The 18,354-nt window shown below is 38.3% G+C and overlaps 1 protein-coding gene across 1 annotated transcript; it reads right to left on the minus strand.

The window, feature by feature from the left end:
• Nucleotides 1-3,462: 3,462 nt before the first annotated feature.
• On the minus strand, nucleotides 3,463-12,845 carry LOC115230473 (sulfotransferase 1C2-like). The gene is made up of 5 exons (XM_029800643.2): nucleotides 12,346-12,845; nucleotides 8,702-9,019; nucleotides 7,356-7,453; nucleotides 4,827-5,004; nucleotides 3,463-3,711 (listed from the first exon to the last, which is right to left on the minus strand). Exons 1-5 carry the CDS (start codon nucleotides 12,539-12,541, stop codon nucleotides 3,605-3,607), a joined length of 897 nt encoding a protein of 298 aa, XP_029656503.1. The 5' UTR covers nucleotides 12,542-12,845; the 3' UTR covers nucleotides 3,463-3,604.
• Nucleotides 12,846-18,354: the final 5,509 nt, after the last annotated feature.

Here is an 18,354-nt window from a genome sequence, read left to right on the forward strand (position 1 = left end):
ATACCCAGAAGGGCTCGATATGAATCACGACTATAAGATACCCGCTTTTGGTTAAACTGCACTTCAAAATGTGGGAGTAGTTAGGAATCTAAATCGTAGGAGACAGACACACAACTTCACTCTTATATAAAGATGCTTTTTTTTTTCAGTCATAGAGTTAGATTTATGAAGGTCTTCAGTAGAAAATCCTTCGAATTCTGACTCGCTGCTTGATATAATGAAATTCGTATCCATTTTTTGTCAGAATTAAAAATTTTGAAAACACAATAGGAACAAATTTCGGAAAAAAAATCTCCCATAATTCACGGAATTAAAATTACACTTCGATTTTTGTACAAAACTGTAGTTGAAGTGTTTACGAAGTATAATACGTGTTTTCACGAATGTACTAAAGAGATTTGCTCTGATATTCTCATTTAAATATGAATAGGTAAATTCGGGCGGCTTGGTAACTATATATAAGTGTCGTCTGTTTATACATAAACACTGTTTCATACTGCAATTATATATACATATATCTATATATAATATTATATAATAAAATATATACAGAGTAAAATAAAAACCAATTTACCTTTTCTGTCCTCCGTGTGTCTTTGCAAATGTGTTGGAATGATAAGTGAGTTGTGTTTTTGCGCCTTTTTTACTAATAAAAACACACACGTGTTTGTATGTAGTTGTATGTGTATGTAGTTGTATGTAGTTGTATATGTATGTGTATGCGTGTGTGTGAGGAATGACACACACACACTCACGCACGCACACATGTACATCAATGCTTTCGGAGTGATATGTTAAAATATTGAGTTTTCTCGAATTTTGTCTTAATTGGGGGTGAAATTGAAAGAAATATATTATGGCATGAGCGAATGGAGTACTTTGAAAAATCTTAGGTAAATTCTAATTGAAGAAGTTGTGTGAGGATTAAATGGTTATGTATTTATTTGTTTCTGTTTGCTGTGTTTTTTTATTTTTTGAGTAGTGGTTTAAACACTTTCAGTTTAGTCTTCCTCAAATCACTCTGTCGCTATTTACTTTCATTTTATTCGTTGCCCACTGTGTGTGTGCGTTTGCGTGTGGTGTAAACCAGACTAAGAAAAGCATTTGACACACACACCAGAATGTGAGTTTTCTGTAAATTTTGCTTAATTGGAGTTTAAATTTTAAAAACTGGACCTGGCATGACGCGATGCATTGTACTCTTAAAAATGCCAGGTAAATTGTAATTGAAGAAATCCTATATTGTAGATTTGTATAACTCCCAAAGGGAGGCAGATAAAATCTGCCTTTTATAATAAGATATATATATATATATATATATATAATTGCAGCGTGGAAGGTGTTTATAAGCCATTTAAGAAACACACAAAAGCCGTTCGATTAACTTCAACATTTAAGTTTAATTTGTCAAAATATTTTCGTCGCTAAAATCCGCGACCTGTTCACTGACATAAATCCGTGCTGCATCTGAGAAAGTAACAGTTAGTTCGTCATATATATGTACGTATGTATGTGTGTATGTATGTATACATGTGTGTATGTATGTATGTATGCATGTACGTACATACGCCTGTGTATGCATGTATGTATGTATGTATGTATGTATGTATGTACATACGCCTGTGTATGCATGTATGTATGTATGCATGTACGTACATACGCCTGTATATGCATGTATGTATGTATGTATGTATGTATGTATGTATGTATGTATGTATGTATATATGCATGTGTGTGTATATGCACGCACATACACACTATAAACATAAAGCTATAAAGCTGTAGCGATGATTAGATGTAGAGTGACCACTCATCACAATAATATCAAATTTCAACTCCCCCCCCGCCGAAGCCAGGAAGTGATTTATGACCCTTACTCCCAAAACTATACCCTAAAACCTATTATCAGATATTTATCTCTATATCACAGAACTTTTGTTTTACTATTGTGCGTATGTATGTATGTATGTGCGTATGTATGTATGTATGTATGTATGTATGTATGTATGTATGCATGTGCCCATGTGTGTATGTACATACGTACGCATGTGCGTATGTATGTATACGCGCACGTATGCATGTGCCCATGTATGTGTGTGCGTATGTACGTGTGCATGCCCATACGTAGGTATGTATGTATGTACTCATGTGCTACGTATGTATGTGAGTGTCTAGGAGAATGGGCATACGTACACATACACATACACATGTACACACTCTCACATACACGTCTGCCCATTCTCCTAGACACTCACATACATACGTAGCACATGAGTACATACATACATACATACATACATACGTATGGGCATACACACGTACATACGCACACACATACATGGGCACATGCATACGTGCGCGTATACATGCATACATTAAAATGTATACGCTAACGTCCTTTATTATTATTGTATAGCTTTTTTGTGCATTTTGTTTGCAGAAAATAAAGAAATAACAGTAATAATGTCAGTGAAAAATAAATATTAAGTAAACTGCTTTTACATATTTATCACTATCAGTTACAAAAGCAAAAGCAAAAACATTTATTCAAATCCTTCGAATTCAACGTCACTTTCAGCATCAAATAACTGTTCCGTTTGTTCCCCCGTAAGCATGTCAGCATCATTGTAGTGTAAATCTCCGTCATCGTCAGATTCATAGTCAACATCCGAAGATTCACTTTCATTTATTTCATCTTTCCATTCAACGTCATCCAGAGTACCAATACAAACAGCAGGATGAACTATTATGCACAATTCGTGAGGAAATTAAGCCAGCAGCACTTAGTCAAACAGACACTTCCACGCATGCGTAATACAATTATGGTGATGTTCTTAACTGTTATATGGGAATGTAAATATGTATGCAAATTGTTTTTGTTACATGTTATTCTGTGTTCTGAATACTTTTATTTTAATAAATGCTGCTTACTGCAAGTTATGGATGATTCTTTTATGACTTCATTGCTTTCAGGCTTAGCTTAAGGTATTTTCCAACCCGACATCACAAAATGTGTCTGAATAAACATTGCCGGACAGCAAATAGAGACTCGGACATTGCTTAGAAAATATTTTTCATTTTTAACCTCGTATATAGTACGCACTAGGGATTTTGACCTTTAAATTTTGGGGGGAAAATGCGGATTATACTCGAGGATTTACGGTATATATAAGATCAACGTTTAATCCCGAGCAATAGGATTATAACCCAATTTCCCCGATTCTGTGACATATATTGTTGGTTTGTTTATATCCCCGTAATTTTGTGGTTCCGCAGAAGTGACCTATAGAATAAGTATCGCGCTTTAAAAAACAGAAATCATGGGATAGATCCATTCGACTAAAGCCTTTCAAATTGGTGTTCCAGTATGACCGCAGTCCAGTGATAACAAAATGCAAAAGATAAAGCCGAAGACAATCCGTATTTATATAATCATTAATTATATTTATCACAATGTCTACATTATTTATTATTGAGTATAACACATTGAAACAAAGCAAATATTTTAATAATTCCAATAAAATAGATTATTTTTCATCAGATATTTGTTTACAATCTCTTGTAAATAATGTTACGAACCCTTACTTAAAAGACATTAAATAACTCAAAAATTTAAATTGATTCCCTGGTCAATGAGCTGTGATTGGATGCAAGCATCTATTCTCTCGCTTTGTTCTACAGTTAACCACTTTTTCCAAGTCGCAATTTGACCTAAAAAAAAATTATTAAAAATTCTATTATGAATTCAATTCTAGCATTTATCACAGTAAAGAATGCTAAAAACAGCAGATTATCAAACATATTCAAATTTGGTATATAGTTATGTCCCTTTGTATTTCTATTTTAAATTTTGTGGTGCAATAAAACAAATAGTCATAACATACTGAGATCTATCCATCTTCTTTACAGACTTCTGGTTTTATGCAAATGTGCAAAATTAACATTTTGTTAAAGTAGGTGCCTTATACCAAAAGGTGATCTGTCGACATGTCCCAGAACATTATGTGACTTCAATACTTTGTTGAAGGCGTTTCACGTTATTTAAATTACAAATAATTTTATATACATGGGGCAGGAGCAAAAGCGGTAACTGGAGCAAAATGAGTAATTTCTGATTTCTCGTTATTTTTTCCCTACCGTTTTGATGCCATTACATTGTAAGTATTTCATCATCATTTTGTACTGTTGCATCATCTTTGGGGGTAAAAATTGGTCAGTATAGTTGTTCCTGTTGAAGTTGAAGAAGTTTGAAACATAGGTACTTCTTTTCCAGAAATGTTTCCTCAAAGTTGATCCGATTGTGATAGAGTTGCTAATAAAATATCAAGTGGAGGCGCAATAGCCCAGTGGTTAGGGCAGCGGACTCGCAGTCGTAGGATCGCGGTTTCGATTCCCAGACCGGGCGTTGTGAGTGTTTATTGAGCGAAAGCACCTAAAGCTCCACGAGTCTCCGGCAGGGGATGGTGGTGATCCCTGCTGTACTCTTTCACCACAACTTTCTCTCACTCTTACTTCCTGTTTCTGTTGTACCTGTATTTCAAAGGGCCGGTCTTGTCACTCTCTGTGTCACGCTGAATATCCCCGAGAACTACGTTAATGGTACACGTGTCTGTGGAGTGCTCAGCCACTTATACGTTAATTTCACGAGCAGGCTGTTCCGTTGATTTGGATCAACCGGAACCCTCATCGTCGTAACCGACGGAGTGCTTCGATCCCATTAGTTATTTAGCTTTACTTATAGATTTAATGTCCGTGGAAACTGCACTAACATCACACCTTCATTTTGTTATTCCTCTTAAACATACTGATATCAACTGTAAACATACCATTGTGATAAAAAGATCCATTGTCCCGGAACAATTCTTTTGTAAAGTTGGAACTCTCGGTACTTTTTTCGGATGTCATCTTCTCAAACGAACACATGTCAATGATGTTTTCAGCTAGTTGGTTGCTAATAGACTTCCCGAGCAACTTGGCAATGCGAGACACTACTTCAAAGGGAACCTGTTATAAGAAATACAATAAAAAAATTAAACAGACTATTTTGATAATTGCTCTTAACTATCATTATGAAATATGCGTGTGATATACGAATAACTCATTTATATTAAAGAAAATATTTCTAAACTGTAGAAAGTATTGCTGTTTAATTTAATAGCTATTACTGGTATACTCTTTTACTCTTTTACTTGTTTCAGTCATTTGACTGCGGCCATGCTGGAGCACCGCCTTTTAGTCGAGCAAATCGACCCCGGGACTTATTCTTTGTAAGCCCAGTACTTATTCTATCGGTCTCTTTTGCCGAACCGCTAAGTGACGGGGACGTAAACACACCAGCATCGGTTGTCAAGCAATTCTAGGGGGACAAACACAGACACACAAACACATAAATGCATATACATATATATACATATATACGACAGGCTTCTTTCAGTTTCCGTCTACCAAATCCACTCACAAGGCATTGGTCGGCCCGGGGCTATAGTAGAAGACACTTGCCCAAGGTGCCACGCAGTGGGACTGAACCCGGAACCATGTGGTTGGTTAGCAAGCTACTTACCACACAGCCACTCCTGCGCCTATATGTACGTATTTAACGTATACTATGTATAAGCTGGTGTTTAGAAAGATAAGTAACAACAATGCTCCACAAACCCTAATCTGGGTGATGTATCCTTCCCCTGACTTTTTCGTTCCTACAACTCTTTCTACTCTTATTCTCTAACGGATTATGTACCAATTTCTTCACCTACATCTCACTTCCCTTTACTGTAATCATGCCCAACACAAAACACATCTTTCCCAAAATGTTCCGGCCTAAATTTTGTTCCCGATAGACATCGAGCTGTAACTATATCCAATTGAACCTCGAAAGTATGGTATAACCTTTCAAAGGTAACTTGTTACGAGTAGAAACACTTCCTGTAAAGTGACAGTAGATGTTGGATATGAAATATTTTCCGGCAATAAAGTGAAAAGCTGTCCCATATATGGTAAGAATGTGATTTTGCCTTGATAAATCCACTGTGATAGTGAGACGCATCATTTGTAGCAACTGTGAGGGCTCTAAATCTGTGCTATTAATGATGTGGTAACGACACTGTGCGTGGAGGCGCATGGCTTAGTGGCTAGGGTGTCAGCATCATGAGCGTAAGATTTTGGTTTCGATTCCTGGACCGGGCGACGCCTTATGTTCTTGAGCAAAACACTTCATTTCACGTTGCTCCAGTCAACTCAGCTGGCAAAAATGAGTCACGCTGCGATGGACTGGCGTCCCGTCCAGCTGGGGAACACATACGCCATTGAAACCGGGAAACCGGGCCCATGAGCCTGGCTAGACTTTAAAAGGGCGCATTTATTTATATTTAACGACATTGTGCCTGATGGGTTGTTAGTAAGGTAATGACCAGTCCCAAACCCTTTTTTCTTGATCTGTTATGGCTCCATTTTACAGAGATTTTAGCTCTCGGGCTTTAAAAGGAACGGTTCGTATCTCATCTAGTGTCCAATCAACAACCACAAATATTGGTGCGAGTAGTAGTACTACAAATACATTGTGTGCTGTTCATTGCTTGTTTTCTGCGAGTTCTGAGGCCTATGCTTTTGATCACTGTGTAATGTTTTTGGTTATGAGTTCTCTGTTACAAGTATCATCATAGGTTATATTTTCCTCCTGTTTATGAATGAGAAGCGTCAAGCGCAGAATAAACAAGATATCATAAAGCCATTGAGAGCGATGTTGCTAAAGTATTTTCTTTGCATATGCTTATTTATATATGCGTTTATATAGGCATGTATGGTTGTGTATGTCATTATGTAAGTGTATGTTTGCTTATTTGTACATATGTACATATGTATGTATGTACGCATACATCATAAAAATAAAAATAAATGCGCCCTTTTAGAACCTAGCCAAGCTCATGGGCCCGGTTTCCCGGTTTCAATGGCGTATGTGTTCCCCAGCTGGACGGGACGCCAGTCCATCGCAGCGTGACTCATTTTTGCCAGCTGAGTGAACTGGAGCAACGTGAAACGAGGTGTTTTGCTCAAGAACAAAACGCATCGCCCGGTCCAGGAATCGAAACCACAATCTTACGATCATTATGCTGACACCCTAACCACTAAACCACGCGCCTCCAAACGCATACATCATAGCAGAAGAAATTAGAATTTCAGAGCTCGTAATCTTTGTTATCTAATAAATATTATCTGCTTTAACTACATATAAAAATGAATATAATCCTTGATACTACGAGTATGTTCGGGTTGGTCTAAGAACCAATAAGTTTTATTTCATCGATGAATTTATTTCAGTCGATGAATGGCAAAATAACAGGTGACGTAAACATACTTACCTTTTTCATTTCTTCATAAGTTATTACTATAGCATTTGGATTGTCTTTAATCAGGCGCCAAATTTCATGCGTGTATTCGAAAAATTGCCCGCCGACCACTATAAAATTAGAGAGAAATTTCATACAAAGTATAACAAAAACTGCAAATTGATTTTAGAAATCAGCTATTTCTGAGTATATCGTACAAATATACATTATAAGTTCTTGTGTTTGTATATAAACGTGGGATGGTGGTGCATGTCTGAGGGTCTACCTGAGTTGAGCTAATCATTCTTATAATTCTTAATGTCTTGTCTCTCGGATAGTATACATTGCCTATATGAAGTCCTCGTTATCGCATAGCTCCACGATTATTGCCATTACTATTGTGCCCCATTTTGAATAATGTTCAGCCCTGCTGTGCTTGCTCAAATGCAACGTAAGGATATCTGTCACTATTTTAATACTGGGTGCAATATATACATATACATACATATATATATATGCCCTCTACAAACCCATTGTAGAAGATCTAATGTAATTTATAAACGCACCGACCTCAACACATTATACATTTCTACAGCTATATATATATGGGGTCAAGCATAAATTTTAAACAGCGATATGCCGTTCATCTCAATTCTTTTAGATACGAGAAACAAAGTAAATCCACAACACTCGCCAGTCGCACATCATCTCAAAAATAGAAATATTTCCTACACTTTGTCATGGTTCACAATAGATTCTGGGCTTCCATACCAAGGTCAACGCTTAGCCTGTAAGCTATGCTGCCTTAAAGAAGTATTCCATATATTAAAACACAACTCTTCAACACTACTAAACAAATATAATGAGACCCTAAGTACATGCAACCACCGCTTTTTTCATACCTTCAAATTTTACCACAAATCTAAAGCAACCTAAATAACGACACAGCATATATCTGCAAGACCCCGTAGGCAATCCCCAACAACCCTACTTATCTCCATCATAATATTTAATCTTTAATTAACTCCCCTATCTTACTTTAAGGATCACAATCATTTAATACTACATATATGAACATACAAGCGGATATATGTGGGTGGGTGTAAATGTATGTACAGGTATTTTATGTGTGTATGTTTTTGTATGTGGATATATGTATGTATATACACACATATATATATCTGTATATATATATATATATATAATATATATATATATAGTAAGGGGGGTAGTAGTAGTAGTAGTAGTAGTAGTAGTAGTAGTGGTTGTGGTGGTTGTGGTGGTAGTAGTAGTAGTAGTAGTAGTAGTAGTAGTAGTAGTAGTAGTAGTAGTAGTAGTATAGTAGTAGTAGTAGTAGTAGTAGTAGTAGTAGTAGTTACCTTCTCCATTCATAAGCTTTTCCAAATAGTTTTCCAAAGTTCCTCGGTATCCATATTCATCAAGTGCTGCCATGTGTCTGAAGTATGACACAAATGCAGCTTTAGGATTGCGAGTCAGATAAAGAATTTTGTGGTCTTTCAAAAGACCCTCGGGAATAATATCAGGAGGTAAATGCGTATGCAGTAAGCGAGGTGAATCAATGGCATCTAGCATTTCTGGTCTAGAAATTTCCAGCATATGGTCTTCTTTAATTGTCGATATTCTTTCGCTTTTTTCTTTTAGTATCATATTCGTCATTTCAAACAACCAGTGGGAACCTGGAAAATTAAATTGTCTTTACACAAAATATAAGAGTACAGGCGTATTTGTTGCTCAGCAAAGCAATATGCAAGTTAGTTTATAGTTAATTTATTTACTTAACATTCAGCTAGTAGAACGACCAAAGTCATCAGTTTCCAAAACATATATATATATATATATATATATAGCGGAGTAAACACATAAATGTGAAACAAGGTGGAAAAAAGAGTACTCAAATACCAGTGGTAGAGTAATATGCTTTATTTAAAGCAGCAGAAAATTCAACAAAGCCTGTTACTCTGAGTTTTCCGTTGCCGTTCATCGGACAGTTTTTGCAACAGCAACGGGAAACTCGGAGTAACAGGTTTTGTTGAATTGTCAGCTGCTTTAAATAAAGTATATATATATATAAATATGCAGGGGCAAAATTTCGTCGTAAATCAAATATTTCTGTTACTATAAAACTAAACTATGAAATTCTCCAACACACACACACACACATTAACACACATTGAAGCGCGCGCGCCCAATGCAGCAGAAATCCATATGCAAATCTATAATGAAATATAATGAATACCCAGATAGATCTGATCAGCTGATTTGGTTCCAGACGATATTATTGCTGACAGAATGCGTTAACCAGAAAATATACGTTTAACGCCAACCACTAAATATAGTAGATTTCATGCTTGAACGAACTGCATAAACCATGTAAACTGCTGAAGGATTTGTAAAGTTCTAAGAAAGTACTCTGTAAAATAACACCACAAAACTCAGGATATGAAGCACCTGTAACAGTATCAAGGAAATCCAGGATTATACGAGATTTTGTAACAGAGCAGCATGAATCTTGTATTGCTTTTATTTATCGTTGAACGTGTAAGTTGAACGTATTAACTACAGATTTCTATTCAGTTACTCGAGTAAATCGACTGACGAAAATAAAATGGAACCACTTTTTTGACAGCCTCAACTATGACATGACCCTTTTTTCTCTACTGCCGTGATTTCTTTCTACGCTGAATTTATTCACCAATGGAAGCACTCCGTCGGTTACGACGACGAGGGTTCCGGTTGATCCGACCAACGGAACAGCCTGCTCATGAAATTAACGTGTAAGTGGCTGAGCACTCCACAGACACGTGTACCCTTAACGTAGTTCTCGAGGAGATTCAGCGTGACACAGAGAGTGACAAGGCCGGCCTTTTGAAATACAGGTACAACAGAAACAGGAAGTAAGAGTGAGAGAAAGTTGTGGTGAAAGAGTACAGCAGGGATCACCACCATCCCTGCCGGAGCCTCGTGGAGCTTTAGGTGTTTTCGCTCATTAAACACTCACAACGCCCGGTTTGGGAATCGAAACCGCGATCCTACGACCGCGAGTCCGCTGCCCTAACCACTGGGCCATTGCGCCTCCACTATTCACCAATAAAGAAATGCTAAAGGCCTACAGTTTGAACTTATAATATACTAAAGCATCATAAAGTCATCGCTATAGTTTTTTATACACAACTGATTCGGAGATAAAATTCTCAACGAGACCTTTTAGAGAAGTCTTTTCAAACATCTGAGTCACCGATAGCTTTTTAAAAAACTTTTATTATTTATCTATCTTCTTAAGGTGGCCAATTGGCAGAATCGTTAGCACGCCGTCAAAATGCTTAGTAGCATTTCGTCCGTCTTCACGTTCTGGTCACATTGGCATGCTGTGTAAATGCCGCTGGAAACAGCATACCACCGTTTTTTTTTTTTTGTTTTTCCTTGGAAGAACTTTAGGCCACATTTCCTAAACAGTGGACCATCAGGCAGCGATGGAGGTGCTAATCCATCTGGTTGGATGTGTGAGGAGCATTTTGTGAAATTCTTTCAACACTTTGTGAGGAATGTGAAATGTTCAAAGCAGTCACTGTGCCTTCTCTTGCTGGACAATCACGATTCCCACCTTAGTATCGAGGGGCTGACTTATGCATCAGACAATGGCATCACCATGCTTTCTTTCCCACCTCACTGCACACACAGGTTACAGCCGTTGGACAAAGCGGTCTATGGACCACTGAAGAAGTACACAAACACTGCCATTGATGACTGGCATATCAACCATCCTGGCCAGACCATGACCATTTATGACATTCCGTGTATTGTCAAAACTGCATGGCCATTGACTGCAACTCCGACAAACATTCTTAGTGGCTTTTCTTCTACAGGAATATGCCCTTTTAATCGCAACATTTTCACAGACAGCGACTTTGCACCAAGCTATGTCACTGACCGACCGGATCCTGCACTTTCAGCACCTGGGCCTTCAGCACCTGCAACACCTGGGCCTTCAAGCAACATAGCCACCAGTCCTTTTCTTTCACCCTTTCAAATCTGTCTACTACCCAAAGCAGGCCCTAGGAAAGAATCAACCAGAGGAAGAAAGAAACGTTGTTCTGAAATCCTCAGTGACTCGCCGGTTAAAAGAGCAATCATAGAAGAAAAGACAAAAAGTAAAAGTAAAAAGAAGACAAACATTGATAAAAGGAACGACAGGAAAGGGACTCAGTAAGGGCAGGTCAACGAAGGGAAAAGGTCCAACCTGTTAAGAAAAAAGTTCAAATTCAAGAAAGTGATACCTCTGATGAGGAAGAGTGGTATTGCTTAGTGTGTTGCGAGCCTTTTTCCAACAGCAAAGGAAGGGAAGTGTGGCTTCAATGCTCTGATTGTAAAGGTTGGGCTCACGAAGCATGCACACCAGGTCTGACAATATTCACATGCCCAAATTGTGACTCTGATGATGATAGGTAATGAAACCGTAATAAAGGCCCTTGATCAAACCAACAAGCTTATATCATGTGTTTCTGTCTACTAACATGTATGTTCCAAGAAAATGCATTCATGTGTCAACATACCCCATTATATGTGTCAACTTGCCCCGGTATTGGGGCAAGTTGACACATTTAAGTGGTCTTAGAAAATGCACAAAATATAAATCCAGACAATGAGCAGATGAGATCTCTAGCTTTGTAAGTCTTCTGCTACGGTTGATTTATGCGTGTAATACAAGATGCAGTAGAATACATTAAATAGTATTGCTCTGTCAGTGAAAATGTAAAAAAATGTAGTCAACTAACCCCGGTCTCCCCTACTTATTTCTTCGCCCCAGAGAAGTTGAAACGCACAGGTGACAACAGCGTGATTTGATCTCAGAACGCAAAGTCGGAAGAAATGCCGCTAAAAATTTTGTCCGATGTGCTAATGAATTTGCCAACTCAATAACAATCGCACCTAAATGTGCTAACGAGTTTGCCGTCAATTACAATCGCACCTGAAAACAAGTAAATCATTAGTTTTAAAACATTACCTGTTCCTGGGTAACTGCATATTAAAACATCATCAGTTCGAATTGTGAGTGAATTTAATTTCCCTAAATTCTCCGCCACTACAGGTATAGGAATCATATTGTGACCCCGATATTTATAAACGAAATATGATATTCCAGCTCTGTCATATACTTTAGTGAGTCCATCATTTACTGTTCCGACAGCTTTCTTATCCATAATGTGTTTGTGTAGCTATTTGTAATATTAGTAAAACTGATTGCGGTTGATGTAGCAAATTCTAGTGGCAGCTGATTTGTGATATAAACAGTTTGCGCTGTTGGTTGTGGTAGTGGTGTTAGTGTTGACGATACTGTTTCCCAACGGGTGTGTATGCTTGTTACTGAGTTTTTTTCTGTTTCATAAAGAACTCCAATTGCCTAATATTCTGTTTACGTACAAAATATATATTCGTTTTATCTGCCTTTTTGTTGTGTGACTGTATAATAAAAATGACAGCTCGGACATCGATTATTAAACAGCATATGTTATTTATATGTCATTTATATTATGTAATATATTCACTGTAGAAGAATTGGTTGGTGTTGCGGCTGCAAGTAGTGTTATATCTTACAGACTCCCATTTGCATTTATAGCGTCTAACATCCCCTCACCTCCAAAACTGCTGGTCATGTAAATATTAGCATTCTCCTTATCGGTAATGTGTGTCTGCGCGCGTGTGTGTGTGTGTGTGTGTGTGTGTGTGTGTGTGTGTGGTGTGTGTGTGTGTGTGTGTGTGTGTGTTGTGTATGTGTGTGTGTGTGCTACAGGGCAAAAGTAATCAGCCTTCTACTTTTACACCTCGCTCACAATTTACAATGCTCCCCAACCTCGGATTCATTCCACACCAACTAAGATAAATGAAAAGCAGACGTGTCACCACTGTCATTTCAAAGTTGTCTATCTATTCATGTTATCAATTAGTATTTTCTTTTCTTTCCTTTTCTTTTCTTTCTTTTTCCTTCTCTTTTTTTTTTTTTTTTTGTGCGTGTGTGATGAAGCATGATGGTTTCTGCTCAATTTACAACTAATTTGCAAGTGGTTTCATTTGAGACCGCGTGTTGAAACTAAAACGATTGCAGCGTAACAAATATTGGTTTCAAATTTTTGGCACAAGGCCAGCAATTTCAGATGAGGTGAGCAAGTCAATTACATCGACCCCAGTGTTTAACTGCTACTTATTTTATCTTTGTCTTTTTTTTACTCTCGTACATTGATACAATGTCTCTATACAATATTAAAGTGAGACGTAAATCTCTTTTAAATTGTATTGTATTCGGTTTTATGTCTAGATTTTTTGATAATTGAGATAAGACCACTCCTAACCTAGATTCATTGGAATTTTAAACATCAACATGGTATTTGTGCATGTCTGTGTGTATGTGTGCAATAAGTGGAGTCAGTGTTGATGCAGATTTGTGTTTTGTTTTATGCATGTATTCTCAAGAATGTAGTTGCATGTCTAGACACGTGCATATATACTTAAATGCTAAACTTTTGAAGGCTGTGTGGTAAGTAGCTTGCTTATGAACCAGATGGTTCCAGGTTCAGTCCCACTGCGTGGCATCTTGGGCAAGTGTCTATGCTAAACTTTTGGAGGCGCAGGAGTGGCTGTGTTGTATGTAGCTTGCTTACCAACCACATGGCTCCGGGTTCAGTCCCACTGCGTGGCATCTTGGGCAAGTGTCTTATACTATAGCCCCGGGCCGACCAAAGCCTTGTGAGTGGACTTGGTAGACGGAAACTGAAAAGAATCCCGTCGTGTGTGTATGCATTTGTATGTCTGTGTTTGTCCCCCTAGCATTGCTTGACAACCGATGCTGGTGTGTTCATGTCCCCGTAACTTAGCGGTTCGGCAAAGGAGACCGATAGAATAAGTACTGGGCTTACAAAGAATAAGTCCCGGGGTCGACTTGCTTGACTAAAGGCGGTGCTCCAGCATGGCCGCAGTCAAATGACCGAAACAAGTAAAAGAGTAAAAGAGTAAAGAGAGTATTTTGACAGTTCCATTGATGGCTGGTATATGTAATCTCTTAATTAGCTTTCTCTGGTTCTGAGAAGCCTAACTTCACAAATTTGGTGCTGATGCAGTTTGTTTCATACCCCAGTTCCTCAATAATTACGGGTATAAATTTGAACATAAAGTTGTAACTTTCTTAGTAGTTCAGTGCAGGTATCTTCTTTTTCGCAAATCTTTTGTTGACATCCGCTGATCAACTGATTTCCACTAATGTACCTAGTTTCTCTTCTCTGTTTCAAATCAGAAAATCATGTCTCTTATGTTTGCACTCTATTGAAGTTTTCACTAGGTCATTCCACCAGTACACTTAAAAATTATGAGTGGCTATGGTCTGTACCACACTGTGCATTCCTCTCACTTTGGCACCAGAATCGTCTTTCTGACGGATTTCATTATATAGTGTTTTGGCTACATTATGTCTCATCGGTAGATAATAATGCAAGGACATTTTCAAACAACTGCTCATGATGTGGGTGATATTTTCCGTGTTAACTCCACATCTGCATCGGTTTTCTTATTTTGGTGTTTTTCCAGTAGCTACCCCCTTTGTGCACCATGAATTTGCTATTTCTTGTCCCTGGATTTCAAATGCACACCCTTCAAAGTGAGAGTCAGTGACCTGATTTGTTGACCCACAATAGATTACTTTGATTATCTATGTTAAAATCATCCTGGAACCTTCTAACATATCCATTCATGGTCTATTGCTGATATGCACTCATCCTTTCATCTGGTGATATGTTGTGGTAGAGTCGTGCAACTTCTCTGGCAATTTAATCAAAGTTATCAGACGTGAAATATTTCTCAAGGAAGTCTCGCGGTGTTATCTACCTCGTCTATGCAAATTTGGTCAAGAGATGCACGTCGATACTTGGTATCGTTTTTGGCAGAGGCAGTCTACGCACTGTTTATGTGAATATTATTTGTATTAGTCAATATCTTACGAGTTTTTTGTGGTTCGGATTTCATCAAGCGTCCAATCAAGTGGTTCAAACGTTGGAATGAGTGTAGTAGTGTAGCAATTCTCAATTTTGTTAATACAGAGGTTGAAAAGATTGACCAAACATAAGCTTTACTCTTCTAAGAACGAGAGTACAGTATCCGTCAGTAGTAGTTTTAGTCATTGGCCTAGCTGGTCAGCGGACAGCCATGTTTCAATATCATTTTTCTATGCCTAGTTTTCATTCCAAAGCCTCGTTTTCAGCTAGCTGTAGTAATATTAACGGTAGTGAATATATAAGGCTGAGTAAAAAGTAAGCAACGTTTTGAAACATGAAATTGATCACAATATATTTCAACAATGCGGAAGTTTTATTCATCGATGTAAGAACTATTACAAAAAATATGTTTGCCAACGAGTTACAAGTTTGTTTATTCTAGTAACATAAAAATCTGGAGTTCTGGAGCTGATGAACTCTTTGAACACACTTTCAGCATCGGTTTGAGTTTTTAACTCCTTCTCTCACAGGAAACCATCAAGGTGCTTGAAAAAGTGGTTGTCGGTAGGAGAGAGGTCTGGGGAATAAGCTGGGTGGGGAAGAACTTCGTAGCCAAGTTCCCTCAACTTCTGGAGCATCATTAGTGAAACGTGTGGTCAAGCATTGTCATGGAGAATGACTGACCCTCTTCTGTTGACCAGTCTGGGACGGAGGAGGAGCAGTTTTTCGTTCATTTTCGCAATTTCATGGCAATATGTTTCTGTAGTAATGGCTTTTCCGGGTTTAAGAATTTATAGTGGATGAGTCCAGTAGTACACCACCAAACAGTCATCACAACCTTCTTTATGAAGAGTTCGGGTTTACGGAAGGTTTTCGGAGCTTCCTTTTGCTCAAACCACTACGAAGAACGTTTTTTATTATTGTATAGAATCCACTTTTCATCGCAAGTTACAATACGGTCGAGAAATGGATCGGTTACGGAGATAAGCAAATTTCATATCTGCATATTTTCGGACTTTCATTCAAATCGCGTGGTACCCATTTGTCGAGCATTTTTGATTTTCCGATCACATGTAAATGGTTGCAGGCAGAAGTTCTTTTGCTAGTTCTCGAGTAGTTTTATGTGGATCTTTCTCAATGACGGTCTTTAATTGACCGTCATCGATGACAGATGGGCATCCACTATGCTCGCGATCTTCAAGGCCCAGGTCTCCACTGCGAAATCGTTTAAACCACTTTCGAGCTGATCACTGGTCATTTCCTCACCAAGCGTTTCATTGATATCGCGAGCCGTTTCAGCTGCTTTACGTCCTTTTTTATAGTTGAATAGCAAAATTGCTCGAATATCTCAGATGATTGTAACAACGGTGAAAAAAATATCAATGTTAATTTATTGATGCATTTGGGCGAGTCTATGTCTGTGTTATCAGACAATTTCAAAAAAATGCTTAAAGAAATTCAAAACTGCAAAAGTCCGGTATAAATTCTCCATAGTTCAAAATGTTGCTTACTTTTTACTTAACCTGATAGCACGTATAGTTACAGTAATAATATCAGTAATTATTACCACATTCTCCCCGCTGAAGAATCTGAGTACTACCAAGTGAGTTTTGTAAAGTTCTTAGGCATCAAAATATAGCATGGAGTATTACAATATTCCAGATAGTTTACGTCTTTTGACTTCGCAAATTGTATGCGTGTGTAGGTGCTGTTGACCAGCCTTTTGGTTTCTCAAGTTCTATGAGTGTAGACGCTGTTGACCTGCTTTCAATTGCTCAGGGTTATCAAATTTTGAGCTGTTAGCTTCTTCTTTAGGATCGATATCACTGGTTCTAGTTTCAACTGCCGGTGTTTCCGCTTTGAGATCGTTCACAGGTTGCACAATGAGGTATCAAACTCGGCCGGTGTATCGAAAAATTTCGTATCTCCCCCATGCCCCGCAACTAGATGTTTCAACGAAACCGTTTCCCCCATGCCGCTCCATAAGCATACAGTGGATTGCATTCAAGTAACTCAACCTTTTCTACTGCGGGATTGTATTTTCTTCAGGAGCACTGATCCACCCTCCACTGGCCATTCTGGTAGTGAGATCCCAGAAGATGTGCTGCGGTAAAAACTGAACAGCCTCTCGTGAGGCGTGGTGTAAGTGGCCGTACAGAGGAGGCAACGGATAGAGTGCAGAGCATCAAGAAGTACGCGCTGCCAGTGACTTGCACTCAATCCCTTACACTTCAGTTCCAAAGTAATGGTTTTCCTTAAGATTGAATTGAGCTTTTCGACCTCAACATTCCTCGCTGGACTGTATGAGATTGTCCTACTGGTCGCTATGCCTTTATTATGGAGGAATTGTCTCAGTTCAGCTGACATGAAGGCAGCGTCACGATCGGAATAGATGAAATAAAGTCTAAAAATCGAAATAGTTGGCAGAGACAAGGAATGGCAATAGCGGCTGATATATCTGAATATGTGAACGCAAATGAGAATCTAGAAAATTCATGGATAATTGTAAGTAGGTATTTGTTGTGATTAGTGGATGGGAGTGGACCCTTAAAGTCTATGCTTAATCTCTCGAACGGCTGAGTGACCTTCACAAGTTTGGCTGTCAGTGACACAAAGCATCAGGCTTCATTTCGGCGCATGTGGCACATTGAGACGTCACAGATTTTACGTCATGAGTGGAAAATGGTAGATTCTTTGACCGCACGAAACAGAACAATCACGTCACGCCTGGCTGGCACAAGGATTCGTGGAGCTGTGTAAGGTCCATGAGGGTAGAAGATGCGCAATAACCCCGAGAAAAAGCATCATCAGCTCTGTTATTACCCGGCCGATAAACGACATCATATTTGAAACAAGATAGCTCAATACGCCATTGTCGTTCTTGACTTTACCTTTATCTTCGTTGTTGAATATGAAAGCCATGGACCGTTGGTCGGTTACTAACTGAAAAGGAACTCCGATAAGGTAGTGCTTCCATTTACGAAGAGCTTCAATGATGGCGTAGACTTCCTTTTCGACTGGTTCCGTTCGTTGCG

The sequence above is a fragment of the Octopus sinensis genome, unplaced genomic scaffold (genome assembly GCF_006345805.1).
Source record: "Octopus sinensis unplaced genomic scaffold, ASM634580v1 Contig15587, whole genome shotgun sequence".
Taxonomy (NCBI): Eukaryota; Metazoa; Mollusca; class Cephalopoda; order Octopoda; family Octopodidae; genus Octopus; species Octopus sinensis.

Bases quoted from the DNA above. Each gene is read 5' to 3' on its own strand.
- LOC115230473 (XM_029800643.2), bottom strand. From the start codon at position 12,541: ATGGATAAGAAAGCTGTCGGAACAGTAAATGATGGACTCACTAAAGTA. The intron at 9,020-12,345 runs GTAATGTTTTAA...TTAATTTTCCAG, and splicing joins ATGCAGTTACCCAGGAACAG to GTTCCCACTGGTTGTTTGAA. The intron at 3,712-4,826 runs GTATGTTTACAG...ATTTTTTTTTAG, and splicing joins TGGATCTTTTTATCACAATG to GTCAAATTGCGACTTGGAAA.